We start from the raw sequence: 27,982 nt of genomic DNA, 5'->3' as shown, positions 1-27,982 counted from the left end.
GGATTCTGGGTAACAGAACCTGGTCCGAGCCCCGCGAGTCACCCCTCCTTGGATTGCCCTAGGTCTCTAGTTTTCAGAAATGCACAGGTTTGGTAGGTTTCCCTAGGTGCCGGCTGATCTAGAGGCCAAAATCTACAGGTAGGCACTTCTCAAAAAACACCTCTGTTTTCTTCCAAAAATTTTGATGTGTCCACGTTGCGCTTTGGGGCGTTTCCTGTCGCGGGCGCTAGGCCTACCCACACAAGTGAGGTATCATTTTTATCGGGAGACTTGGGGGAACGCCGGGTGGAAGGAAATTTGTGGCTCCTCTCAGATTCCAGAACTTTCTGTCACCGAAATGTGAGGAAAACTTGTTTTTTTAGCCACTTTTTGAGGTTTGCAAAGGATTCTGGGTAACAGAACCTGGTCCGTGCCCCGCGAGTCACCCCTCCTTGGATTGCCCTAGGTCTCTAGTTTTCAGAAATGCACAGGTTTGGTAGGTTTCCCTAGGTGCCGGCTGAGCTAGAGGCCAAAATCTACAGGTAGGCACTTCTCAAAAAACACCTCTGTTTTCTTCCAAAAATTTTGATGTGTCCACGTTGCGCTTTGGGGCGTTTCCTGTCGCGGGCGCTAGGCCTACCCACACAAGTGAGGTATCATTTTTATCGGGAGACTTGGGGGAACGCCAGGTGGAAAGAAATTTGTGGCTCCTCTCAGATTCCAGAACTTTCTGTCACCGAAATGTGAGGAAAACTTGTTTTTTTAGCCACTTTTTGAGGTTTGCAAAGGATTCTGGGTAACAGAACCTGGTCCGAGCCCCGCAAGTCACCCCTCCTTGGATTCCCCTAGGTCTCTAGTTTTCAGAAATGCACAGGTTTGGTAGGGTTCCCTATGTGCCGGCTGAGCTAGAGGCCAAAATCTACAGGTAGGCACTTTGGAAAAAACAGCTGTGTTTTCTATAAAAAAATAGGATGTGTCCATGTTGTGTTTTGGGGCATTTCCTGTCGCGGGCACTAGGCCTACCCACACAAGTGAGGTATCATTTTTATCGGGAGACTTGGGGGAACACAGAATAGCAAAACAAGTGTTATTGCCCCTTATCTTTCTCTACATTTTTTCCTTCCAAATATAAGAGAGTGTGTAAAAAAGACGTCTATTTGAGAAATGCCCTGCAATTCACATGCTAGTATGGGCACCTCGGAATTCAGCGATGTGCAAATAACCACTGCTCCTCAAAACCTTATCTTGATCCCATTTTGGAAATGCAAAGGTTTTCTTGATACCTCTTTTTCACTCTTCATATTTCAGCAAATGAATTGCTGTATACCCAGTATAGAATGAAAACCAACTGCAGGGTGCAGCTTATTTATTGGCTCTGGGTACCTAGGGTTCTTGATGAACCTACAAGCCCTTTATATCCCCGCAACCAGAAGAGTCCAGCAGACAAAACGGTATATTGCTTTCAGAAATCTGACATCGCAGGAAAAAGTTACAGAGTAAAACATAAAGAAAAATGGCTGTTGTTTTCAGCTCAATTTCAATATTTTTTTATTTCAGCTGTTATTTTCTGTAGGAAAACCTTGTAGGATCTACACAAATGACCCCTTGCTGAATTCAGAATTTTGTCTAGTTTTCAGAAATGTTTAGCATTCCGGGATCCAGCATTGGTTTCACACCCATTCCTGTCACTAACTGGAAGGAGGCTGAAAGCACCAAATATAGTAGAAATGGGGTATGTCCCAGTAAAATGCCAAATTTGTGTTGAAAAATTTGGTTTTCTGATTCAAGTCTGCCCGTTCCTGAAAGGTGGGAAGATAGTGATTTCAGCACCAGAAACCCTTGGTTGATGGCATTTTCAGGGAAAAAACCACAAGCCTTCTTCGGCAGCCCTTTTTTCCCATTTTTTTGGAAAAAACAAAATTTTCACTGTATTTTGGCTATTTTCTTGGTCTCCTCCAGGGGAAACCACCAACTCTGGGTACCATTAGAATCCCTAGGATGTTGGAAAAAAAGGACGCAAATTTGGCGTGGTTAGCTTATGTGGACAAAAAGTTATGAAGCCCTAAGCGCGAACTACCCCAAATAGCCAAAAAAGGGCTCAGCACTGGGGGGGGAAAGGCCCAGCAGCTAAGGGGTTAAAGCTTGGCCTGGGCGTTTTTTATCAGATAGTGTGGTAATAGGGAATGATGTAAAATTGTGGAAAAACTGTTATGAGGCTACTTCCTTATTTGGTTTGCGTTGTTTTAGACGAACATGGGCAAGGATACTATTGCATGTATACAAATGATTATACATCGAATGGTTTAACTTTTCATAAGATAGTACGATAATACAGAGTGATTCAATATATATCCGAATCTTTTGCCCAGAAACATACTATTTGGTAGCAGAAAATGGCTAGACCAACCAATTACAAGATGGTGACCATTTACCAACTGTAGTCACACTGGTACGATTAATCTATGTCATACAAGAACTGAAACCTGATTGGATATTCAGTACTTTACTTTACTTTATATGAGTGTGAATAGATGGATGTATGCGTGGATGAATGTGGGGATGTGTGTGTATGAGTGTGCGTGTGCGAAGGGAGGGGCGTGTATGAAGGAGGGTCTGGAGAGGAAGGGGGCTGAGGGAAACCTGTGGAGGGGGATGGGGAAGACCCCTATCATTGACAGGGAAGGGATTCCCTGTCACTGATAGTGCCTACCACCATGGTTTTCGTGTTGGTAAGGAAGCCACGAAAACCATGCCACTAGGTGGGGTCATAATCCCCCAGGCTTTCAAGAGATGGTCGCCGGGCTGGAGATTGCTGTCTCCAGCCCGGCGGCTGTTACCGCCGTGGTGGTCGGTGTGGTACATTGGCGGTTGGGCTTCAGCCAAACCGCCAATGTCATAATATGGAGGAAAGTACCGCCAGCCTGTTGAAAGTACTTTCCTCTATATTACCGCCCACTACGGGGGTCATAATGACCCCCCATACTGTCTTTTGCACTCCACCCTAAACTTTTCTCACATTCATCCTTGTTGAGGACTGGTTAAAAGTATTCTTATTGGATAGACAGATAAATATGAACCTCGTATTGAGGCCACTGCTAGGCCAAGATTCCATCACAATGACAGTTATTGTTTTTTTAAAGTCTGGGTTTATCATTTTGAGCAGTCATTTAATTGCCAATATTTGTATATTTTCTTAGTGGCTATTGTCGGAGGCATCCTGGTTTGTAGTGGGTACCACAGGTACATACACCTTATACCAGGTCCAGTTATCCCTTATTAGTAAAATGTAGTCAGTGACTAGATGCCAGGCTGTCTAGAGGTAGCTGTAGGCAGAGCAGCCACGGCTGAACTAGGAGACATGCAAAGCACTTGCAGTACCACTGTAGTCACACAGTACTTACACACAAGAAAGACAATACTCAGTGTTACCAAAAATAAAGATGCTTTATTTTAGTGACACAAGGCCCAAAAAATCTTAGAGGCTATATTCCCTTAGGAGGTAAGTATTATACACAAAATATACACTAGTAACCTAAATCAGGTAAGTAAACAGTCATAAGATAGTGCAAATAGTGAAAATCACCATAGATCCCAATTGGCCTAGGGGGAACAAAAAATATATACTAAAATAGTGGAATGCGAATGTCGGTTTGCCACCTAGTCAATAGTAGTGTGTAGAGGGGTGCTGGGAGTGTACGAAATTCCAAAAATGAGTAAAGTACCCTACCCCAGAGCCCAGGAAAACAGGAGTAAAGTACAGCAAGTTTCCTCAGAACACACTAGGAGTCGTGATAAAGGACTATGCAAAAACCAAGCAAGACTACAAGACACCAACAATGGATTCCTGGACCTGAAGACCTGTGGAGAGAGGAGCCCAAGTCCAAGAACAGCTGAAGAGTCCAGGAAGAAGCCCCTGTTAACCTGGATGAAGGTGCAAAAGTGGACTCTCCGGTTAGAAGAAAAAGTCAGAGATGCACCAAAGAAGACAGCTGCGGGTTCCTGCTTAGTGTAAGAGATGCCCCACGTTGAGTAGAAAAATGCAGGCTGGTTTTCGTCATTGGATTCTGCCAACAAGTCTTGGCTCATGCAAAAGACGCATTTGGCAGGATAAGGTGCTACGTGGGCCCAGGAGGGGGCTGGGGGTCTCAACCTGGACTGAGGAGACAGAGGGGGCTCTCAGCACTTCAGAGAGTCCTCAGAAGACCAGGAGCACCCACAAAAATCCCAGGACATGGGGACAAAGGAGTTGCAAATTGTGGTAGTTGCAGCACTACACAAAGGGATCCCACCTCGCCGGAGAACAACTGAGGAAACTGAGCATCGCAGGACAGAGTGCTGGGGACCTGGGCTGTGCTGGGTACAAAGGATTCCTTTCCGAACCGCACAGAATCCCTAGGAGCTGCAAAGCATGTGGGGCACAGGAGTACTGTCTGGCTCGGGGAGGCAAGCTCTTACCTCCACCAAATTTGGACAGGTCGACCTTTGGACAGTCTGGGTTATTTTGGTCCACCACCTGTGTTCCAGGATTCACACCCATCATCAGGAGAGGGGACCCAGAGTCCCGGTCATCACTGCAGAGAGGCGCCTGCTGAAGCAGGGAAGTGATTCTTTTGGTCCTTCTGGTGCAGGATGAAGACAGGCAGTCTTCAGAGCATGCACAACCTGGAAACTGTTGCAGTTTCTGGCAGCAGCTAAAGTTACAGAGTTGCAGTAGCCTTCTTGGATACTTTGTTGCAGTTGTAGAGTTCCTGGAGCAGTTCTGCGGTTGATCCAACGGTAGAAGATGAAGCAGAGTTTGCAGAGGATTCCTGCTGGGGTCTTGCAAAACCGAATCTGAGGAAACTACCAGAAGAGAGAGCCTAAATAGCCCTGAAAGGGAGATTTGTCACCTAACCAGGTAAGCACCTATCAGGAGGGGTCTCTCATGTCACCTGCTGGAACTGAACACTCAGATGCTCCCAGAGTTTCCTGACCATCCTGAAAACAAGATGGCAGAACCCAGGGATACTCTGGACACTACCGCTGGGGTGGTGATGGACAGGGGAGTGATCACTCGTGTTTCTTTTGTCCAGTTTCTCGCCAGAGCAGGGACTGGGCGTCCCTGAACTGATATAGACTGGCTTATGCAAGGAGAGCACCATCTGTGTCCATCCAAGCATTTCCAGAGGCTCTGGGAAGGATACACCTCCCATGCCTGTACAACCTATTTCCAAAGGGAGAGGGTGTAACACCCCTGTCCCAAAGGAAATGCATTGTTCTGCCTTCCTGGGATTGAGCTGCTCAAGCCCCAGGAGGGCAGAAGCCTGTCTGTGAGGTGGCAGCAGCTGGGGCTACAGTGGAAACCTCAGAGAGCTGGTTTGGCAGTACTGGGGGTCCATGGTGGAGCCCCCAGGGTGCATGGAATTGCCCCCCAAATACCAGAATCAGATAGAGGGTACAATTTCCCAATATTAGACACCTTACATGGCCACATTGGGGGTTACCATTGTGAAGGTACATATATGTATAGACATATATGTAGTGCATGCTTATAATGGTGTCCCTGCACTCACGAAGTCCGGGAAAATGGGCTTGGATGACGTGGGGGCACCTCTGCTAGTTCAGGGGTGCCCTCACACACAGGTACTATGCACCTAACCTTCGGGGTCTGAAGGTTAGATATATAGGTAACTTATAAGTGACCTGATTCAGTGAAAATGGCTGTGAAATAGTGCTTACACTATTTCACTCAGGCTGCAATGACAGTCCTGATGAAAGGTTTGTATGAGCTCCTTATGGGTGGCAAAAGAAATGCTGCAGACCATAAGGATCTCCTGGAACCCCCAATGCCCTAGGTACCTAGGTACCATATACTAGGGACTTATAAGGGGGATCCAGTATACCAATCTGGAGTGAAATATGTAGTCACTAGACTAAAGTGACAAATTTTTAAACAGAGAGAGCATAAGCACTGGAGTTCTGATTAGCAGGACTCCAGTGACACAGCCAAGCAAACTGACAACACAGTAAAACATACTGACATGTAGGCCACAAACCATAAGCACTGGGGTCCTGACTAGCAGGATCCCAGTGACACAGTCAAAACACACTGACAATCAGGCAGAAATTGGGGGTAACATGCCAAGAAAGATGCTACTTTCCTACAGCTATCCAGATGTGAACAAAGAAAAACGTTTATTTGAACATGAAAAGTCGCTGCCAGTATTAAAGATAGAAACATTCCTGTGAACGTTATTTGCATTTGCAGTCTGATAATTTCGGTAAGATACTTATTCAAAATGTGTGTTGCAAATATTTTGTTTCATACACTTATAATTAAACTATACTGGATGCAGACAGAAATCAATGGATGCTGTGGTTTTACTTACATATCCTAAATCCAAGAATTCAGCCTTGTTAGCAGAGCTCAGGAAAGCAGAGCAAGTCACCAGATGAACCTAGGAAGTGGAAAAGAGACTGTGGTAAGCCTCGGTCTACAGTAAAGACATCACTTTAAACTTGGGTACCCACAAACATGTTCCGAGGGGCCAAAAAGTTTGGTTGGTAGTTTGACCGAGGGCTGCACAGATGCCAGAAGGGTGGTGGTCATGGGGGTTGAGGGTAATGTAAGGTGAGTGTAGGGGGAGCAAATCACGTACATCTAGTGGCTGAATTGAACTTCACCATGAGGAAGCAGAAAACCTGGGATAGATCACAGCTTCCCCACCTGAACAAATTGTGTCTTCCTAGGCAATTGTTTTATTTCACTTCATTTCCTTTCACTTCATTATCACATATAAGAAGACTTTGAAATATATTACTTCAGAATGTGCATTGTACGAAAGCTTTTACTGTGTCTGGTTTCACAAACTATAATATTTATGCATGATAGTAGCCTTGGCCACCCAAAGGGTGCACATAACAATTGACGTCTCTTGGTTCACTATTGGCACTGTTGTTAAGGAGAAGGGTGAATAAGCATGAATGTTTCTAAAGACTTCTAAATGCAGTGATATACTATGATTCATGAAGGTGAAATATTTCTGCATGTAAATGTTATACAATTTTTGAATTATGAAGAGACTTTATCATATTTTTACACGTTTGCTGAAGATGTCTTTATAAATTAAAGTGTTCCGAAAGTTAAATGGTGCACCCTAGTTACTTGATAACTGCAATTAACCTTCAAGCAAGTGCTGAGTTGAGTAAACAGCAGCCCAATGCTTCCATTGACCGGGGGGGGGCACATGAGAAGGTCAGGTGGGATGCATGCTAAACTTTTGAGTATCACTGACTTTAGGACAGTTGTTCAGCAAAGCAAGACGTAGGCCCTGATCAAGAGTGGGTCATTGTTTTCCAACCCTTGCAAAAACTCCTACTTGGGCAGGCATCAGAATTTTGAGTTGATTTAGAACATCTAGTAATAACGGGGACATTAAATACCTCACTCTTCATTAAATTTAGACAGATCAAGCCTTTCGAAATTTAACAGGGGAAACGTGCATAGTAGTAACCGTACCATGCAGATTTTTGTGTGTTGAGCACCAAAGTCTGCGTGGTATTCCACCCAAAATTCAGAATGGATGCTATTTATCACACCTGATAAATGACATATCCTGGGGTATCATTATTTATGTGATGCGAAGCATAGCACCGTGATTCTGACAAACTATGAATCAGGGTCATAGGGTCATGTGTAGCGCTATGAATACAATTTGTATATGTATTTTTGTACTATGACTCAAGACAAGTCAATTTATAGGATTATGATTAGAGAATCACACATAAATCTGTTTAGGCTCTTAATCATTTTGTTTGGATCATAAATGTATTTAGATTTGTCACAAATGAATTATGTTGTAACAATTGAATCAAACTTTATTATATTTTATTTATATAACACTTTAATTATTTTAAATGAAACTATTTTTGTGAAATGAGTCTTCTTTTATAGGTCACAAAATATATCCAAAAGATCTCTGTTTCACTTTTATACGAATACGTATTCCTCCATCATAGTCAATTTAGTGTAATTTTCTCAACAGTTTCAAAGTACACCCTTTTTGGCACTAATACCTCGATTTTAAAAATGTTCTGTTTTTACCTGGAGTGTTGGCAGTAGGGAGGCCAAGTGGGAAAGCTGCTCTTTAAAAGCTTTTTCTTTTTCTTCATGTTGACTAAAAGATTACACAAAAAGAGGTTATCACAGATTGTCAATGCACGTTACATACAAGACAGACTTGATTGCAAACATGACTGCTTTTAATATTAGAGAATGTGTGTAGGGCCTAGAAAGCAGATGAACTGAATGCCAACAAGTGTGTGCTTGATCGATGTTTTTTATTTAGAAAATGTGTCTGATACCGTTCAAACTGACGGGCAGAGAAGTAAGACTTTTCACTTCTCTAGTGCCCGTGTTTTAACTGCGGCTGCAAGGGAGGTTGACTTTGTAGAAATCTGTCTTGGAAGAAAAAGGAAAGAAGCATTAGCTTCAGTTGCTTCTGTATGCTTCTACAAAGGGGCATTGTTCTACATTTGTGTATCAAAGCAGAGGCCCAGCAAGGGTGACCACCCCTCACTCCATAAGGGGTGATTATCAATATAGGTATATAATGTACCAGTGCATGGGAGAGGTTAGACACAAGACCCGCTTGCTGAAAGGAGATGCTGAATGACAGTTTCGACTACCAACCTGATGACAACATAAGGCACACAGGGAAACTATAAGTGACTTGGCACACTATAGAGGTAGTAAACTAATACAACCATACTCATTAGATGCCTGACAATATTTTGGACACTTTGGGTAAGGAATAGACTAATAGGTTAGGAATGTGCAAATAAATATGAATGAGGCTTATCTAACATTCACCCTGTTTTTCACATTATCTGCTGAGTTGTGTACATACTTAGGATCATTCTGATACACATTCTGCAGACAAATACTGTATAATAAATAATAATAAGGCTGTGAAATACCATTCGTTGTGTGCGTAGTAATTTGGGGGTACAAGAGCAATGCTTCATTTTATAATCACCTGCAGATAAAAGATTACCTGCTTTGCTCCTAATCATGTCTAACAGAACATAACTCACTAAAAGTGGACTGGGAGACACAGCTTCCATTTTCTTTGAAATAGATCCATTTCACTTTGGGGCTATTGTGATCTACCAAGTGTGACCTAGTAATATGGGAGTGAAGAGGGCACCATATATTAAAAATACTGAATGATTATGCAGTATTAATAGTCTGCTTATGCTTCAAACTTTTTTTGCTGTTTTGCTACCCATGGAATACCAAACCTATGTTGATGCTATATACAGAACGGTTTATCAGGTGTTAGTAAATACATCGACCAGTTGTGAAAACAGAGTAATTATTACTGTACAGAAACAAATGCCCCATCTAAGATGTTGGGCCCAATTACAAGCTTGGGGTCCAAGGACTGCCAAACTCAAGCTGGAGGTTGGACCACTGCAATCCTGTCAGTCTGACCGCCAGATTATTTTTCCAGCGGTCGGACTGCCAGGAGACTGCCGGGATCTTGGATCCTGATGGGTTGGTGGCGGTCAGAGACGTAGTCAACCACGGCGGTACCGCCATGCTGATCATGACTCTACTTCTCCGCCAGACTTTCCATGACAGTTGCACCACCCTGGTGGAAAGGCTGGCACAAAGCCAGTGCTGAGTGGAACAGGGGAGCCCCTGCCAGCACGCTCGGAATGCACTGTTTCTACGTTTCCATGATGTTTCCACGATGTTTCTGCCCGGTGGAAATATTGTAATATGATAGGGGTGAGGCCACCGGCTTTACGGCAGCCTCATCCCCACGGCTCTGGCGGTCGGACCACCAAAGTAATAATAAGGCCTTTTGTTCATGTAAGATTTCTTTAAATAGCCTCAGCATATTGGCCATGTCATCTTTCCTGATGATATCATACGACAGCGGGCACATGCAAGAGAGAACTTAATGCCTTTTAAAGAACAATCAGTAAGAAATGTAAAGATTAAGGGCCAGATGAAGCAACCGTTTTGCATGTCGCAAACTGCGAAAAATGCAGTTTGCAACATGCAAAACGGCCATCGCGATACAGAGTCACATTTTGCGAGTCGGTATCGACTCGCAAAATGTGATTCCGACTCGCAAATAGGAAGGGGTGTTCCCTTCCTATTTGCGACTGCATCGCGATGCTGATTTGCTTTGTGACCGCGAAAGCGGTCGCAAACCAAATCGCAGTTACCATCCACTTGAAGTGGATGGTAACTCATTCGCAAAAGGGAAGGGGTCCCCATGGGACCCCTTCCCCTTTATGAATGCCCAAAAAAATATTTTTTCAGAGCCGGCAGTGGTCCTATGGACCACTGCCTACTCTGAAAAAAACGAAACTAAATGGTTTTGGTATTTTTTCTTTTTGCAGCTAGTTTTCCTTTAAGGAAAACGGGCTGCAAAAAGAAAAAAAAACTGCTTTATTAAAAAAGCAGTCACAGACATGGTGGTCTGCTGTCTCCAGCAGGCCACCATCCCTGTGAGTGCCTAGACTCGCTATGGGGTCACAAACTGCGACCCACCTCATAAATATTCATGAGGTGGGTCTTTGCGACCCCATAGCGAGTCGCAGAAGGTGTCTGAGACACCTTTCTGCATCTCGTATTGCGAGTTGCAATTTGCGAGTCGCTATGACTCGCAAATTGCAAGTCGCAATTTTCAACTTACCTACATCTGGCCCTAAATTTTTTGTGTTTTTACAATTTTCCTGTGTGTTCTTGATACTGAGGGGCTCAATATGAGTTTGAGAGACAAGAAAGCCCATCTGTCAAACTCCTGACAGGGTGGCGAACGCCTTAGTGGCGACCACCCTGCCAGACCTATTAGGAGTTTCCTGCTAGACCGGTGGGCAGAAACCTTGGCTTTATCGAGCCGATGGCAATGCTGTACCATGACTGACAGTGAACCTTGCAAAGGTGCTGGGCAGGGGGACACCTGCATTGCCCATGCCAAGTGCCAGGAAAAAGCTGGTGGAGAACTAGGTCACAATCCACAGGGCAGCGCTGCATACAGTGCTGCCCTGGCGGATTACGATCTCCACCACCACCAGGCCATCGGGATCATGGATCCCGGTGGAGCTGGCAGAACCCTGGTGGTCTGACCACTACGGTCCTAAATGTCAACGTGGGGCTGGCGGTCCTGACCGCCACCACAGGGCTGGCGGTCAGAAGACCGGCAGTCTCGTAATGAGGCCCTGAATCATTTCTTAACAGATGTGTGTTTCAAGGACCAAGTCATAAGCATTATTGAGGCAAACAACAAAATAAAGGGGAATTCCAGGTCACACCTGAATAGGCATAGCGCAACAAACGATACCAAAATATCACTCTCGTTGTACAATCAGGATGGCACCCTTGTCACAAAATCATATCATTGGCCCATGAAACTCTCATTGATGCTGGAAGAATGGGTGTGGGTGTGGGGGGAGCTGCAGCACTCCCAAAATAAAAATGTTGGAGTTCAGAAGGTGAAAGAGCACTAAAGATGGCTTTAAATGTTCTTTTTATCTATTCTTATTTGCTATCCTCAAAAACAGAGGTCAAATGTCAGGATATGTTGTATTGACAAATTGCTGCATATTTTTTAAAAGGGAGATTAGTGTTTACTTCTTTTCCTCCAACTGCAAAGTTAGAGGATTTTGTAAAGCGAACTATGCCACAATCTTGATGGGTGCAGTAAATGTGAAAGTAAAGGCTAAAGGATGTCCTTTTTTCCTAATACACAATAACATGTAAACATCTTTAAATGAACAGTACAAATATTTCGGAATATATCAACAGTTAGGAAAGCACAAATGAACCATTCCGAAATGGTATGAAAATAAAGGTTTTAATATGATCAAAACAAATCAATACACTTGGTTGTGCTCAAGTAAATATTCTCTGAAATCCGATTTCCACACATTATTGTTTGTGTGCTGTATAGTTTTAATAGTAAAGCCTGTTGCAAGTTTTTTTAAACTATTTTGATAGAAAATGTGTTTAAAATTTGATAGCACGGTGTGTGCTACCACACTCTGATTTAGTAATATGTTTTCAACAGTGTGTTTCAAAATGCAATACCAGCTGCACAGTACATCCTTACCACTCTCCTGCTGAATGCATTTGCTATGCTGTTTGTTTTTGTGACACTTGGATTTTGTCACAAACCCTTTGACTTCAACGATGTAACTTTGATGGCAGCATCTCCACTCTGAAAATTGATACAGTGCCACAGGGACTCCTGGGCCTGTTTTACATGTCCCTGTTTCCAGCCACAGCACACCATTAATCAAGTGTACCGGACACAAACAGCGACAGTGTGCCTTATGACAAGGAATGTGCTGCCCCCTGGGCAGAATACAACTAGCGCTGCCCTGGGGGCAGCTCCCTAGTGAAATACAGAGTGGCTGTTAGAAGCACTATCTCTTCAGGCTGCACCCACTTGCACAATTAAAGAGGAGACAGAGATCCCCCTATAGGTAGTTGCAGTGAGTGACTGCACCTTTCTTCAGAGGGGATATCTAAGGATCCATGAGATCCCCTTCCCCCCCTTGCAGGGGGCAAACTCAGGATCACCAAGACTGTGTGCCTTCTTTTTGTGCTGCAGACTCCGTGAGCCTCCTGGCCTGCTCCTTACTTCTGCACTGATGTCCACAATAGGGCATGTGTGCAAAGTCAAAGTGTTTCCCTCATTAGCATGGGACATGCTCTACTGCTAATAAGGGGAACACCCACTGCAGAGTGTGCCAACACGCTATGTAACTGGTAAACTTTGTATTATAGAAGAGGGCACACAGGCACCTGAGTTTTCTTCTGCAATACTACAGTGCTTCAGAGGTGCAGAACATGCCCATTGTGGCCTCGAAAACGTTTTGTAATACTGCCACTGGTCCTAGAACATGCATATAACTTACTTTTTTGTGAAGGATTCTAGTTGTTGTGAATTATAACTACTGTTTTTTCATATGATTGGGGTCAGCATTTCTTTATACTAGCCTCATTTTATGTGAAAGTGTGCTTTTTAAACTGCTGTTGTGCAACTGTTTTGACTGGGATAGATTTATTCTTTGTTTTTTAAACGTTTTTTGCCTACACTTAGATATATTTTTTATGCTACTTCTATTTGCTGACTCCTCTTTCTATAGTGAAGTCTTGCCCACATACGCAATTAGGGACTAGCTGTTGGATTATGCTGCTATATCATTTTCAGGAAAGATGATGCTTCTTATCAGATGTAGAGTTTCAGGCTTTGAGCTGCTAGTGGAACATAGGCTTTACACCTAAATGTCTACTCATGTATACTGCACCGCTCACAATTACTTAGGGAACTTATTACCACATATGGAGCAGCGCAAATATAGACTCCATCCTTTATGCATGAATCGCTGCACTAATATGCACACATATTTGACATTATGGCCCGTATTTATACTTTTTGACGCTAAACTGCGCTAACGCAGTTTAGCGTAAAAAAAATTTGCGCCGGCTAACGTCATTCTGAAGCGCCATGCGGGCGCCGTATTTATTGAATGGCGTTAGCCGGCGCAAGCAGACCGGCGCTGCCTGGTGTGCGTGGAAAAAAACCACGTACACCAGGCAGCGCCGGCGTTGGGAAAAATGGCGCTAGGGCGTCTTAAAAATGGTGCAAGTCAGGTTGACGCAAAAAATCGCCTCCACCCGATTTGCGCCATTTTTAACGACGCCCAGACGCCATTTACATGACTCCTGTCTTAGTAAAGACAGGAGTCATGCCCCCTTGCCCAATGGCCATGCCCAGGGGACTTATGTCCCCTGGGCATGGTCATTGGGCATTGTGGCATGTAGGGGGGCACAAATCAGGCCCCCCATGCCAAAAAAAATATATATAAAAAAAATGTTTTATACTTACCTGAATGTCCCTGGGGTGGGTCCCTCCATCCTTGGGTGTCCTCCTGGGGTGGGCAAGGGTGGCAGGGGGGGTCCCTGGGGGCATGGGAGGGCAGCTGTGGGCTCATTTTGAGCCCACAGGTCCCTTAACGCCTGCCCTGACCCAGGCGTTAAAAAGAGGCGCAAATGCGGGGTTTTTTGACCCGACCACTCCCGGGCGTGATTTTTGCCCGGGAGTATAAATACGACGCATTTGCGTCGCAGACATTTTTTTGGACGGGAACGCCTACCTTGCATCTCATTAATGCAAGGAAGGCGTTCACGCAAAAAAATTACGCTCTTTACTCCTACTTTGGCGCTAGACGCGTCTAACGCCAAAGTATAAATATGGCGTTAGTTTTGCGCCGAATTTGCGTCGAAAAAAACGACGCTAATTCGGCGCAAACGGAGTATAAATATGCCCCTATATTTACTGTGTGATTATGTGTGCTTACTTTGATGCATTAATGAAATGTAATCACTGAAAGACTTACATTTTATAATCATGCACTTTAATGTTCATTTAAAATGTCTACTGGTATTTATTATTTATGTTTTGCATTTACACTTTAAGTTGCATTATCTGAAGTAAAATGTATTGTCCTATTCATGTTTGCTTTATTATGAAAAGTTGAAAGTGCACATATATAACCATGTTTTCGAAATACACATTAAAAGTTTAGTTAAGGTTAGCATGACTGTAGGCCTTACTTATGAAATGCCTCCCTTGTGTGGTTAGCATGTTCTTTCTTTGCAGGTGCGTTCCAAGGGGGCTTCAGTGGCTAGAGTAAAGGACTATAGTTTGTTTATTAGTTTTATTGATACTAAGACCTTAGAAGAGAATATCTTTTCAAGAGATATGAAGATTTAATGAGTAGCTAAAGTCTCCTATTCATCGTGTGTCAGGAAAATGGGACGTTCAAGGCTGCAGAGACTGCTTGAGTTCCATAGGATGAGAAACCTGGGTGATGTTACAATTTAAGAGTTTGACAAAGATTCCATTGGTCCCTGAAAGGGAGGGGAAAATTTCACTGATGTTGAAAGTTCTGTTTGTGTTAATTAATGCATAGGCTGTTGGAAGTTAGAATGGATCTCCTTTAGACATCGAGGACTACAGACCTCTCTGCTTCTTTTATTCTTGCAAGTGTGAGGCTTTATGCCAATAACTTAGGGGCATATTTAAGAAAAGTGGTGCTGCACACAGTGCAGTGCCCCTTTTCTTGCACCCCTTTTCTTGTGCCCCTTTTTTTGCACCCCTTAGCGCCCCACTAATGCCACCATGTGTGCCCCATATTTACAATATGGTGCACCATGGCAGTAGTTAGGGGACTAGTGTAAAAAACTCTTATGCCAATCCTGCAAAGTACCCAGAGGCCCATTGTAAGCAATGGAAGCCTCTTTTTAACACCTGCTCTCAGCAGGTGTTAAAAGTGCCAAATAAATGGTGCAAGGAAATCTCTTAGATTTCTTTGTGCCATTTTTTTGCCCCCTCTAATGAGGGAATGCCCCCTTTGCATACATTAAGCCTGGTGCAGGCATAATGTAGCGCAATGGGTTACAAAGTGGCACAATGCATGTATTGCAGTTCGTTGTAAATATGGTGCAGCATTTTTGGCCTTCTAATGCCACATTATCTTTAAAAAATGATGCTAATGTGGCATTGAAATGGCATTAGGGACTCCTTAATATGCCCCCTATATCTACTTGGGAGGCTTCTATTGAAGTCTTCACTATGCTGACACCTTCTCGCATTCCCAAATTGCCTTAAGCAACTCTCCATTTATGCCTGAGCCTTTACTCCAATCATCCTTAAAATGTACTTCCGAATCATCCTCATTCTTTATTTAGATTTCTCACAAGATTAATTTAGAATTATTTCATGTTTAAGAGAGAGAGAACCGGAGTGTCTTATTGGAGCACCTTTCTGTATTGCTCTGTATCTTAATCTACTAAGATTGAATGCATTGTGATATTTCAACTTGCCAGCTGTAATCCTGTATCTTTTCAATAAAGAATTCTAGATTGAAAGAAGCTGTTTCCAGGTTGAAAATTGAAATTCTGTTTGTGGTTATTGACATTATTGTTGTAAAGATTTAATTCTTTAAAGCTGTATGAAATTTGATTGGGGGTGATGTGAGAATACCTGTTATAGAAGGAGAGAAAGCACCACCCAAGGATACTCCAGGTCACTTTTATAGCTATAACTGTAAGGCTTCACACATGTATTTGTCTGTGTCAGTGACATAAGATCATAGAGAAGTAAAGTGCATTGATATTTGAACGCTATGGAACATTCAATTTGAGACTCACTGAAAATCTGAGAAGCGTATTGTACAAAATGAAACCACCTCCTAGACCTGCATAGTTTGAAACACTTAATGCTTGGGAACGCACAACCCATATTAGGGAAAAACATCAGGGAAGAGTTTGAAAGGCAGTGCACAATTGTGCCAATGGTATATGGGATGTACAACAGAAGCAATAGATGACTGACATGATAGAGGAAACTAGATTCTAGCTGCCTTGACAAGTGATGAATTTGAGAAAAAGAAGGAAAGAAGAGGGAGGAAAAGACAAGAAATCCAGATAGTTGATATAGTGACTCTAGCGATGATATATTATATGTGTTATTATCAGAACAACCACCTCCATATGATGTGGCCCAACCTGAAGGAATTAGTGGTGCAGTAGCCAGTGTAAGCTTTGGAATAGCTATTGTTCCAGCAAATATAAGTCAGAATCAGACAGGAGAGAATTCAGGGATTGATGTCCCTCTAAACTCCACCGTTCAGAATACCCCAGATGCAATCGCTGTTCCAGTCACTATTGGTCCCACAGTTCCCATGTATAAACCTGATTCAGTGGGAGCCACAATGCATACTTTGACAGTTTCTACAGGAGTAGGTATGTCAGCTAATACTTCCATGACCCCAAAAATGGTAGGAACTCCTTTAGTCCTGGCTCAGGTGAATACTCCTTGTGTTGTCTCTCTAGCATCTATCATGAATCAGACAGGACTTACTCCTGTAGGAGAGTCTACTCCAAGGTCACAAAATCCTAGCATGCCAATTTGGAATTCACCCCAAGGTGTGATCAACAGTAGTCTCAGATAAGGTATACAGAATTATACACATTTTTTTTAATTGCCCCCTAAGAGAAAATGAAGGTTCAGGATCAGGCAGAGAAATAATTCAGACCCCAGCCAGGGAAAATGCAGTGGATGCACTCAAATTAAAGTTAGAATTGGTTGGGATGATACTCAGATATCTTTTTTATTAGACAATCATCATTCATTCGTTCCTTCCCATTAGACACTTATCAAGAGGATGAGCTTGTGTTTATGTGCAGGGATGTTACTATATGTGCAGGACAAGCTCACAATCAATTGTCTGAATTAGCCCAAACATATGAGTTAGATTTAAATCAAAAAAAGTAATTACAGAAAAGTTATTGTGTATGTTTTAAAAACAGTAATATTTGCAGCATAAGAACATCAGGAATGAAAATGTAAATCAAAGAGTGAATTGGTAGGGTACAAAAATGGAATGAGTTGGATAAGTGGGAAAGCAGGTGGACGAAAAAGAAAGAACAAAAGAAGACAAAGAAGGGAACGTCTCTTCCTTCACAGGATGGAGAGAGTGCTTCAAACTTTCTATTGAGGGAAGTGCCTGGTGGAGGTTATGTTCATGTGCCCTGGAGTAGGAGCGATCTTGCTTCATCCACTAATGATTTTCCAAAATTGAGAGAAAGGCCAGTGGGATGGTATAAACAGGTTGAGCGGTTTTGGAAGATTTTCACAAGTCCTGTGGGTGGATTTTAATACCTTTTTTTAAATTGTGGTGCTGAGTGACTTCTGGGCAGAATGTAAAGCGGCTGCGGAGTGGCCAAAGAAATCCAACAACAAATACCTTTCTGTCGTTGGTGATTAAAGCAATGTATCAGCAGGTGATAACCTTTTCAAAAGGGAAAATACTAGCTAGAGATATTTATTGGGTTAAGATTGACTGGAAGACCCAAGAGCCCAAGAGTCAGTGCACCCCTATTATGAGAGATTTTTGCAGGTGTTTAAGAAGCATAGTGGAATGGAGACTCTCAAAGCTAAACACATGCGACATTTTTTGTCCAGGTTTGGGACGGGATTGAGACCTGAGATTAACCTGATGATTCAACAACATTTGATTTGTTGGCAGAATAAATCAGTTGATGAAATCCTGAGATCCATGAAATACTATAGTGATGAACTGGAAATGAAACAGAAGCGATTGAAGGAGAAGTTGATGGTGGCACAAATGAAAGCAGCTCAGTGAGGAAGTCAGAGTCAACCTTTTATATGGAACGTTGGTTATATGCAAGGAGTGTGTCATCAGGGAGCTCCTATGGTACAAGGTGGAAATGGATTTCCACAACAAGGTAGAGATTGTGGTGCTCCAATTGATTTGAATATTGGAATTGATGTGGTTACTTGGAAGAGATCGAATCCCTGTCAGTATTGCAACAAGTTAGGCCACTGGAAGCAGGAATGTCGTCTTCATCCAAAAACAGTGCTGAGTGAGAACGAGGTTCAAAATTAAGGATTTATACAGCACCAGAGCAATAACTTTGTACAGTTAATCATCAATCAGGATTTGCAAAGCAAGGCTAATTGCCCAAAAGGATATCTAGGTGTTTGCAGGTTCCAGAGAAAGCAGGGAAAATTAGGGAAAAGCAAGAAGGAGGCACTCATAAAAGGGGGAAAAGCAAGGAGAAAGAAGTAAAAATGAGGTAGAAGCGAGGAGACGGCATACAAAAAATGGGGGGAAAAGCTAGGAGAAAGCAGTGAGAATGAAGGAAAAGCAAGAAGGCACACTAAGAAAGGAGTTAAAGCAAGGAGAAAGCAGTGAAAACTAGGGAAAAGCAAGGACAAGTCACACAAAAAAAACAGGGTAAAGAGAAAGGAGAAAGCAGTGAGAATGAGGGAAAAGCAAGGAGAAGGCACACAAAAAAATGGGAGGACAGGAGAAAGCAGTGAAAATGAGGGACAAGCATGGAGAACCCCCACAAAAAAAGGAAGAAAAGTAAGGAGAAAGCAGCGAAAACAAGGAAAAACAAGGAGAATTCAGACAAACAACAGGAGAAACGCAAGGAGAGAGGAACGAAAATGAGGGGAAAGAAAGGAGTGGGCACACAAAAACTGGGGAAATAAGCAAGGCGAAAGCAATGAAAATTAGGAAAAAAACAAGGAGAGGGCACACACAAAATTGGGGGAATGCAAGGAAAAAGCAGTAAGAATGAGGAAAAAGCAAGTAGAAGGCACTCAAAAACTGGGTGGAAAGCAAGAAGGCAGGAGCAAGAGTGATGCAGCAACATGGAGAGAGTTGGGCCTGGGACCTGCTCAATGGGGTCACACTGCAGCCTCCATTAAGTAGGTCCTGGGAGGAGGGAGGGGAGCTGGGAGGCAGTGGGCCGGGCTAGGCGGGAGGCAGGAAATAACAGGTGGCAGGCGGGAGCGGCACTGAGGGAAAAAGTAAAGAGAATGCAGTGAAACAGCGGAAAAAGCAAGGAGAAAGCTTTGAAAATGGGAAGATCAAGGAGCGGTCACACAGACAACAGGGGAACAAGCAAGTAGAAAGCAGTGAGAATGAGGTAAAGGCAAGGAGTGGTCACACAAACGGCAGGGGAAAAAGCAAGGAGAAAGCAGTGAAAATTAGGGAAAAGCAAGGAAAAGGCACTCAAAAAACAAGGGAAAACGCAAGAAGACCAGAACAAGAGCGATGCAGCAGCATGGGGAAAACTGGAACACAGAACTGAGAATGCAAAACGTTAATGCACCCCAAGCTCTATTGATGCAAGTTCCACAACTCCCATGCCACAACAAAATGTAAACAATTCCTGATTTAATTCAAATCATATCCCACATCTAAACCAGAATTCCTTTCAAAATCGGAACCCATTTCCGCAGTTGTCATGCTTGATGCCTTTGAGGGATACAACTCTAACCAGCATTAATGACTTAGCGCAGTCCTAGATGTAGACCAGATTGTCCCATTTGTAGAAGGTGAGGTGAATGGCAGCCCTGCATCATTTCTGATTGATACAGGTGCTACCCACTCAACTGTTAGAACAGTGGAGTTTCCACACCTACCCCTCTCTGGTAGAAGAATCCAAGTTGTAGGAGTTGCAAACAAGCAGATGAATAGTCCCATAACAGCAGCTGTACTTGTTAAAATAGGGTCCTTCGAGGAGAATCACTAGTTTGTGATGTGCGATTCAAGTCCTGTGAGACTACCAGCTGTGATTCTGTTTCAAATTCCATGTGAGGCTGAGTGGATCACTGTCATTGCTTAGTGCCAGGCTTTTTTTCTCTGTCCCTTTGCATGAGGACAGCCATTACCTTTTTGGCATTGTGTCATATCCCATGAGGATATACAGAGAGTCCCTCAATTTTTTATCACATTCTTAACAAGAACATTGAGTCTCTGACCATGCCCTGTAATTCTGCCTGATACAATACATCAACGACCTGTGGGTGGCGTCCGATACCCAAAAGCTTGCAAAAGAGACACTATTCCATTGCTGAACCACTTGGCTGAGAATGGACATTAAGTGCACTGAGTAAGTTGCAGTATGGCCAGAAAACAGTTCTGTATCTTGGACATCACATGGAGAAAGGCGTGAGGAATATGTCACAAGAAAGCATCTCCATGATTCTTGAAATGAATCAGCCAACCACCCAGAAAGAAGTCAGGATGTTTTTGGGAATGGTGGGCTACTGTCTTCGGTGGATATCCAACTTTTCACTTGTGGCCAGGCCTTTCCAGAGGCTGAAACACAAGGATGTGTCTAATCTGATAGCATGGGATAACAACTGTTTGGTTTTCTTGCTAGAGCTGAGAGAAAGTCTCTATCATGCCCCAGCACTGGGAATGCCTGTTACAATAACGGTTTTACCATTTTCTGCAGTGAGAGGGAGGGCTGCACTCTTTGATCGTACACAGAAGCATAGGAATGTGAGACATCCTATGGACTACTTCTCTGCTTCTCTTGACCCTGTGACTGGAGGGTTCCCAGCTGTCTTTAAGGTGTGGAAGCTGTAGGTGTTAGCACTGAACATTGCACAAGTATTGTGATGAGACATCCTTTAACTGTTCTCATCCCACAATCAGTTGAAATATTGTTAACAGGTACGTGTACACAGCACATTACCAACAGCCACTTGACGAAGTATGAGCAGATTACTATGGCTGCAGACAATGTCACCCTCAGACAGCGTGCATCTTTAAACCAAACCACACTTATGTCCCTTCAAGGGAATGAAAATGAAAATGATGATGGGGAGGTTGAGAATGATTGTCTCAATGTCACTGAACTATTCACCAAGACGAGAACATATATAGAGGATAAGCCACTGGTATATTTTGAATACATACTGAGTCTTATCTGAGAGACAATGAGGGAAATTTGAACGCTGCCTATGCAGTCTGCACTGTCTCAGGAGTAGTTGAAGCCCCCTGGACTTGAAGGGTGTTCTCTGCACAAGTGGCTGAATTGATATCTCTTACATGAGCTGCTGTGTCTCCGACCAGCTGAGAGTAATTATATTTAGAGATAGTCAGTGCGGCTTAGGTGTCGTTCACAACTTCAGATAGTTTTCATCACAATGGGGATTTATGACCTCTTCTGATTTCCCAGTTCATAATGGAGAGTATGTCATGAAACTACTTGAGGCATTACAACTGCCTATACAATTTGTGGTAGGGAAGCGCCCTGCCTGCAGTAGCAATGAATACGTGATGATGGGCAACCGATATGCTGATGAGGTTGCTCAATATTGTGCATATGAGTCATGTACATTCAATAGTGAATATGTAAATTATTCTGAAGGTGGGACCAACTATAACCTTTTGTTGTCAACAACAGATACCTGGGAGGAAGTGAAGTGATTACAGGAAGAAGTGGCGGAGGAAGAACAGCAAGGTTAAATCGGAGCAGGATATGTGAAAAGAGATGATGGTATATGGGTTTCTATAGATGGCAGATCAGTGTTACCAGACAGAATGCCATCCCCAATGGCAGGACATTTCCAAGGACCCGCTCATATTGGAGGTGTCATCATGGTGAGGTTGTTTAAGCAACATTGGTTTAACCCACGATTGAGGTCAGTGACTGAAGAATTGTGTCACAAATGTGTTGTGTGTCAATAGATGAATGTAGGAAAAAGAACTCCAGTGACACTGAGCCACATAGGAAGCTCAAGAGGGCCATGCAATCTAATAAATCTGGACCTTGTGAGAAAACAGGGCTGATTGCAGAGGCCCCCTAACTTTTTGCCCCCATTTTCCACTTTTTGCTGGTGTTTTCCTGACTCTGATGGTTCCCTGGGTACTGCTAACCAGTCCCAGGGCCTGTGCTCTGTGTAAAATGGATATGCAAATTAGGCTAATTATAATTGGCTAAGTTAACCTACCTATAAGTCCCTAGTATATGGTAGGGCATGTAGGTTTAGGGACCACAGCATAGGTGGTGCACCCATAGGTGCACTGCTGAGGTGCCCAGTGTCATTTTAAAGGCAGGCCTGCCTTGCTGGCTGCTTTTAAATTAAAGTTATATGCAAATTCGACTTTGGAATTAAAAGTAGTTCCAAAGTCTTAAACTACCTTATTTTTACATATAAGTCACCCCTAAGGTGTGCCCTATGTGCCCCTAGGGCTGGATGCCATGTAACTATAAGTAGGGACTTTATAAAAATAGTTTTATAAGCCCTGGTGAAGTAAAAACAGCCAAATTCGTTTTTCCCTCATTGTAGTAAATGGCCTTCATAGGCTAGAATGGGGAGACTTTATTTTAATTTTTAAAGTCTCCTTAAATGATGCATACCTAGAGTTTGGTATCAAATTAATTGTTGTAATAAATCCCACAACTTCCAGTTGTGGGATTTAATATAACTTGTTCAGGTAAAGAGTTTTAAACTTTACCTGAAAAGTTGCCAATTTCAGCCCTGCATTGTTTTTGCTGCTGTGCTCTGATTGGCCAGCCTCGAGCAGCTTGGCCAAGCTGCATTGATGAGGTGTGAAGTGGCCTGGCTTCACACAAAGGAATGTGCCTGTGGGAAGGAATCTCCCCTCAGCAGATGGTGAGGCAGGAAGGGGGAGGGCTGCCAAACTGGTCTTCAAAGGCAGAGAAGGACATTTGGAGCAACCAGCAACACCCCCATATCCTGCAACCCCAGACAACTAGGTGCCCCCTTGATTAGATTGGGAGAGGGCAGGAGAGGGGTGTGTTTATGATTTTTAGCCACACCAGTGGGTAGGCTCAGCCAGATGTAACCTCCAAAAATCAGATTCAGCCATGATGGATTTTTAGAGAATGTTGCCTCCTGGGATTGATTTTTGCCACACTTCCCAGGAAGTGGTCATCACAGGGGGAAGGACCCTGCACCTGATTGGAGAACCAGGACCCCCTTGCTTTTCACCCAGGAGCAAGGATAAAACTGGCAGACCTGCACCCACACCTCAGTTCCCTACCACATCCAACAAGGAAGAACAACAGAAGAAGAAGGACTGCCCTGCTGGACCCCTGGCCTGCATCTGGAACCTGCACTCAGAAGGACTGCACCAGCTGCACACTTGGGCTTCACCACAAGAAGGACTTTGCCTGGCTTCAACTGGTTCAAGGAGGGACTCCCTGTTTGCTACAAGTGAAAAATTGCTATCCAGAGTCCCCTGCACCAACTCCTGAAGAAAGCGACCAGCTGACCACTGTCTAGTGGCCAAAAAGGAGTTTGCGCCAGGTGCATTCTGGGAGTTGTAGTCCGCACCCCCCCCCAAGGACCATCTCAGAACTTCTGGTCCCTTGGGGTGAGCTGTGGACCCCAAAGAACCTTAAAAGGACACCTGGGAGAAGCCCCAGAAGTTTGGAGAAGTTTGGACAACTTTTGTAAAAAGCTCCATAGAGGGACCGACCCGCCGCAGCAACTCTAGCCCGCTTGCCTCAACCGCGACCCGGCCTGATTTGCTGGTTTGTCCCGGTAAAGAAAATCTCCGAAAAAGAGACTAAGTCCGAAGGTAAAAAGTTGACCGGGACCTCCCAGCCAGCGTATCCGAGGAGGGCTCCATGGATGTCGGATCAAGATCCAGGTTTACCCCAGTCAAAGGATTTTCACCTCGAAAAAACGACTAAGTCCGAAGGTAAAAATCTCCACCGAGGATTCCAGCATCGTGTATCCGGAGAAGGGCTCCAGGAGGTCGGATTGGACTGGCAGGTTCGTCCCGCTGAAGAAAATCTTCGAAAAAGAGACTAAGGGCCTCATTATGACCCTGGCGGGCGGCGGAGGCCGCCCGGCAGGATGCCGCCCTCCAAAATACCGCGCCGCGGTCAAAAGACCGCAGCGGGTATTACAAGTTTTCCCCTGGGCTGGCGGGTGGTTGCTGAAAAACCGCCCGCCAGCCCAGGGGAAAACGACCTTCCCACGAGGATGCCGGCTCGTAATCGAGCCGGCGGAGTGGGAAGGTGCGACGGGTGCAGTGGCACCCGTCGCGTATTTCAGTGTCTGCAAGGCAGACACTGAAATACTTTGCGGGGCCCTCTTACGGGGGCCCCTGCCGTGCCCATGCCATTGGCATGGGCACGGCAGGGGCCCCCAGGGGCCCCGCGACCCCCCCTACCGCCATCCTGTTCATGGCGGCTTTCCCGCCATGAACAGGATGGCGGTAGGGGGGGTCAGAATCCTCATGGCTGCGGAGCGCGCTCCGCAGCCATGGAGGATTCACACGAGCAGCGGAAAGTCAGCGGGAGACCGCTGACTTTCCGCTTCTGACCGCGGCTGAACCGCCGCGGTCAGAATGCTCGTTGGAGCACCGCCAGCCTGTTGGCGGTGCTCCCGTGGTCGGTGGCCCTGGCGGCCACCGGCCGCCAGGGTCAGAATGACCCTCTAAGTGTGAAGGTAAACTTTTAATCGAGGCCTCCCGCGACCTGTAGCCGAGCAGGGCTCCATTGTGGTCGGCCTGAAACTTTGACTTTGCCCCGGTCGAGGTGCAACCAGATGACCCGATTGGCGCTTTTTGTTTCTAGGCGCAATTTTTTTTATAATTCTTTAAAAATTCATATCTCCTGTTCCCCTTATCTGATTTTATTCGTTTTGGTGTCATTTTAGAGATAAAAATATAATCTATTTTTCTAAATTGGTTTTGGATTTTTAAACTGTTTCCTGTGTTTTATTTAATTACTGTTTCGTGATATTTGAATGCTTTACACTCTGTCTCCTAAGTTAAGCCTTGACGCTCGTTGCCAAGCTACCAAGGGTTGAGCTGGGTTTAATTTACTGAGACCTAACTAGACCTTAGTGGAGGTTAGTGGCCTGTTGCTAAGTGTAGGTACCTACCTGCCCTTACCAATAACCCATTTTCCAACATTTTTGGTGAGCAGTGGTGGGATCCTGTACTTGTGTTCAGTATCACGTTACAGTTTTAAGTAAAACAAATTAAAAATCCTTTAAATTGTCCTAGTGCCAAAAAAAGTTTTAATTTTTAATTTGGATTAATTTCAATTATTGCATTTTTGTGATTTTTCTAAATTCTTGTTTCCAATTTTTGCAAAATGTTTTTGTTGACACAAAACTAGGGAACCATGGAGCTTGATCTGGCTAGCCTTGTGTACTGAAAGAGGGTTGCCTGCAACCACTGGCCTCAGGAAGCATGTCCTGATCAAATCCCTGACAGCATCGGCTGAGGCCCAAGAGGTAGACCCAGAGGAAGCTCCAGAGGAGGGAGAAGTAGGGGAGGATGCTAGCTCTCACCACTCAGGGGAGGGAGGGCATCTGAGCCTAAGTGAGGATGAGGAAGACCGGTCCTCATTACATACAGTCACTAGGGGCAGTCCCAAAGCTAGTTGGGGTAAGGGGGTCCCTTCAGGAGGAGAGAACCTGTCCCTCAGAGAAAGAGAGCTGGAGGCCCAGCTAGCATTCTTAGCTTTGGAGGCAGAGAAGCTGGCCCTAGAAAAGAAAAAGTGGGCAAAGAGAGAGAAAAGAGATGGTGGCAGCGACAGAGAAGTTGAGGTGTCCCTGGGTGGGGGGTTTTGCCCCAGATTACCCAAAGGGGTGGTTCCTGCTTATGTAGAGGGGGATGGCATAGACAAGTGGTTGGAGGCCTTTGAGAGGGCACTCCAAATGAGAAGGGTTAGGCCTCAATACTGGGGTTCCCTTTTGTGGGAGTTGGTCCCCAACTCAGGGAGGGATAGGCTTCTGACCTTAAGGGGGGAGGAGGCAGATTCATACCCTAGTATGAAGAGGTGCTTAGCCAAGAAGTTTGGTCTGACCCCAGAGCAGTATAGAAGGAAGTTCAGGGACACCCAGAAGGTCAGTACCCAGTCTTGGGTTGACTTTGTAGACACCTCACTTAAGGCACTAGAGGGCTGGATAATTGGTAATAAAGTAAATACTTATGAGGGGTTATACAATCTGATCATGCGAGAGCACATCTTGAACAATTGTACCCAAGAAAGGTTACGCCAGCATCTAGTGGACTCTAAGCTGACCAACCCTAGAGAGCTAGGGGGGGCAGCTGATGAGTGGTTGAGAACCAGGGTGGTTGTCAAGTCCCAGGGGGGAGACTCCAAGAAGGGGGTTCAGGTCCCCAAAAACCTAAGGAGGGAGGTGGTATGCCCACCACAGAGACTCCCTCTGTACCCCAGAACCCTCAGAAGGAGGAGAGTGAATCCCACTCCCACTCTGACAAGCAGAGACAGGGAGACCCAGGGTTAAAAAAGCTCTTGGACAGTAAGGCTTGCTTTGACTGTCAGCAGACAGGTCACTTCAGAGGAGATGCAGCCTGTCCAAAGAAGGTGGTTAGCACTGGGCTGTCCAGTGTAGCCATAGAGGAGGACTCCTCAGATGATGAAGTCATCCTAGCATTGAGCTGGGAGACAGGACCAGATGGTAAGCTGGTGATCCCTGAGGGTGGGAGTAGGCACTTCCACCCCATTCAGGTGAATGGGATCCCTACCACTGGCCTGAGAGACACCTGTCCCAGTCACACTATGGTGAGTGACCGGTTAGTGACCCCAGACATGTATGTCCCAGGTGAGACCAGGAAAGTCAGGATAGCCACAGGGGAGGTCACCTCCAAACCTGTAGCCATAGTGCCCCTAGAGAGGGAGGGTATCCTTGACTGGTTTAGGGTGGTAGTCAGTGCTGACCTCCCCCTAGATTGTATCCTGGGCAATGACCTCCCAGAGGTGAGTCTGGTCCCAGATGGGGTGGTCGCCCAGGGCGCCGCCCAACCCAAAGTCCTGGGGAGTCAGTCCCTACAGTTAGGAGACAGGGGTCCCCAAGAAAAGGAAAGAAGAAAAGGAAGGGTAGGCCACTCTTAAAGAGAGTTCCAGGGAGCCAAAGGCCTTCTGCCCCAGTAGGGGGGGAGCCCAGAGTTGGCACTGGTGAGGCCTCCCCTGACCCCAAGGAAGTCCTGAGTAGTCAGGCATCTGTCCAGATGCAGGGTGTTGCCCCTGCACTGACAGAAGGGAGAGTGGAAGGAGGGTGTCTGCCACAGGAGGTGGTAGCCCCCCACTCTAGACAGCAAGAGGGGTGCTAGGACCCCACAGTTTCCCCTAAAGCAGCTCAGCCACCTGTCAGTGGAGAGCTTAGGTTGTGGTTCTGGGTACTGACAGCTGTCAGTAGCCTCTGCTGGGTGCTAGCCTTCCTGGCAGCACTGTACTTGGCCTGGGAGGCAGACCCCAGGGCCAATAGCAAAGTAGGCCCCCTGACCCTGTTGGTCATGGTGGGGTTGCTCAAGTGTTGGGTGACCTCTTTGGGTAAGCTAGGTGTTGCCCTAGCAAAGTTAGGAGTAGGGGAGGTGGGCACCTCACTACCCAAGTTGGCAGAGAGAGAGGAGGAAGACCCCCTAGAGGGAAGTTTCAGTTTGAGATGGGTCCTTTCACTGTTGGGGTGGGTTCACTATCCAGAGGGAGTGACCCTGACAGGAGGATGTAAGGCAGAGTAGGCCCTGCAAAGGGACAGCCAGTTTTCTTCACTGTCTTCCTCGCCTAACAAGCCAGGAAGACTCTCCCAGGGTTGGGCTGAGTCTCCTGGGCGTGTGGGCTGGGGGTGGCTTGTGTGAGAAAACA

At 45.0% G+C, this 27,982-nt stretch overlaps 1 protein-coding gene across 3 annotated transcripts in view; it reads right to left on the bottom strand.

The window, feature by feature from the left end:
• RNF207 (ring finger protein 207) overlaps positions 1–27,982 on the bottom strand; it is a 972,487-nt gene that overhangs the window by 565,652 nt on the left and 378,853 nt on the right. For all 3 annotated transcript variants that reach the window (XM_069240003.1, XM_069240002.1, XM_069240004.1), the window contains 2 exons: positions 8,063–8,135; positions 6,348–6,416 (listed from right to left, as the gene is read on the bottom strand). In XM_069240003.1, the coding sequence (XP_069096104.1) occupies positions 6,348–6,416; positions 8,063–8,135 (142 nt within the window). The remainder of the gene's footprint in view (positions 1–6,347; positions 6,417–8,062; positions 8,136–27,982) is intronic.

This window comes from Pleurodeles waltl, chromosome 6 (genome assembly GCF_031143425.1).
Source record: "Pleurodeles waltl isolate 20211129_DDA chromosome 6, aPleWal1.hap1.20221129, whole genome shotgun sequence".
NCBI lineage: Eukaryota > Metazoa > Chordata > Amphibia > Caudata > Salamandridae > Pleurodeles > Pleurodeles waltl.
This window is presented reverse-complemented; position numbering and strand designations above follow the sequence as displayed.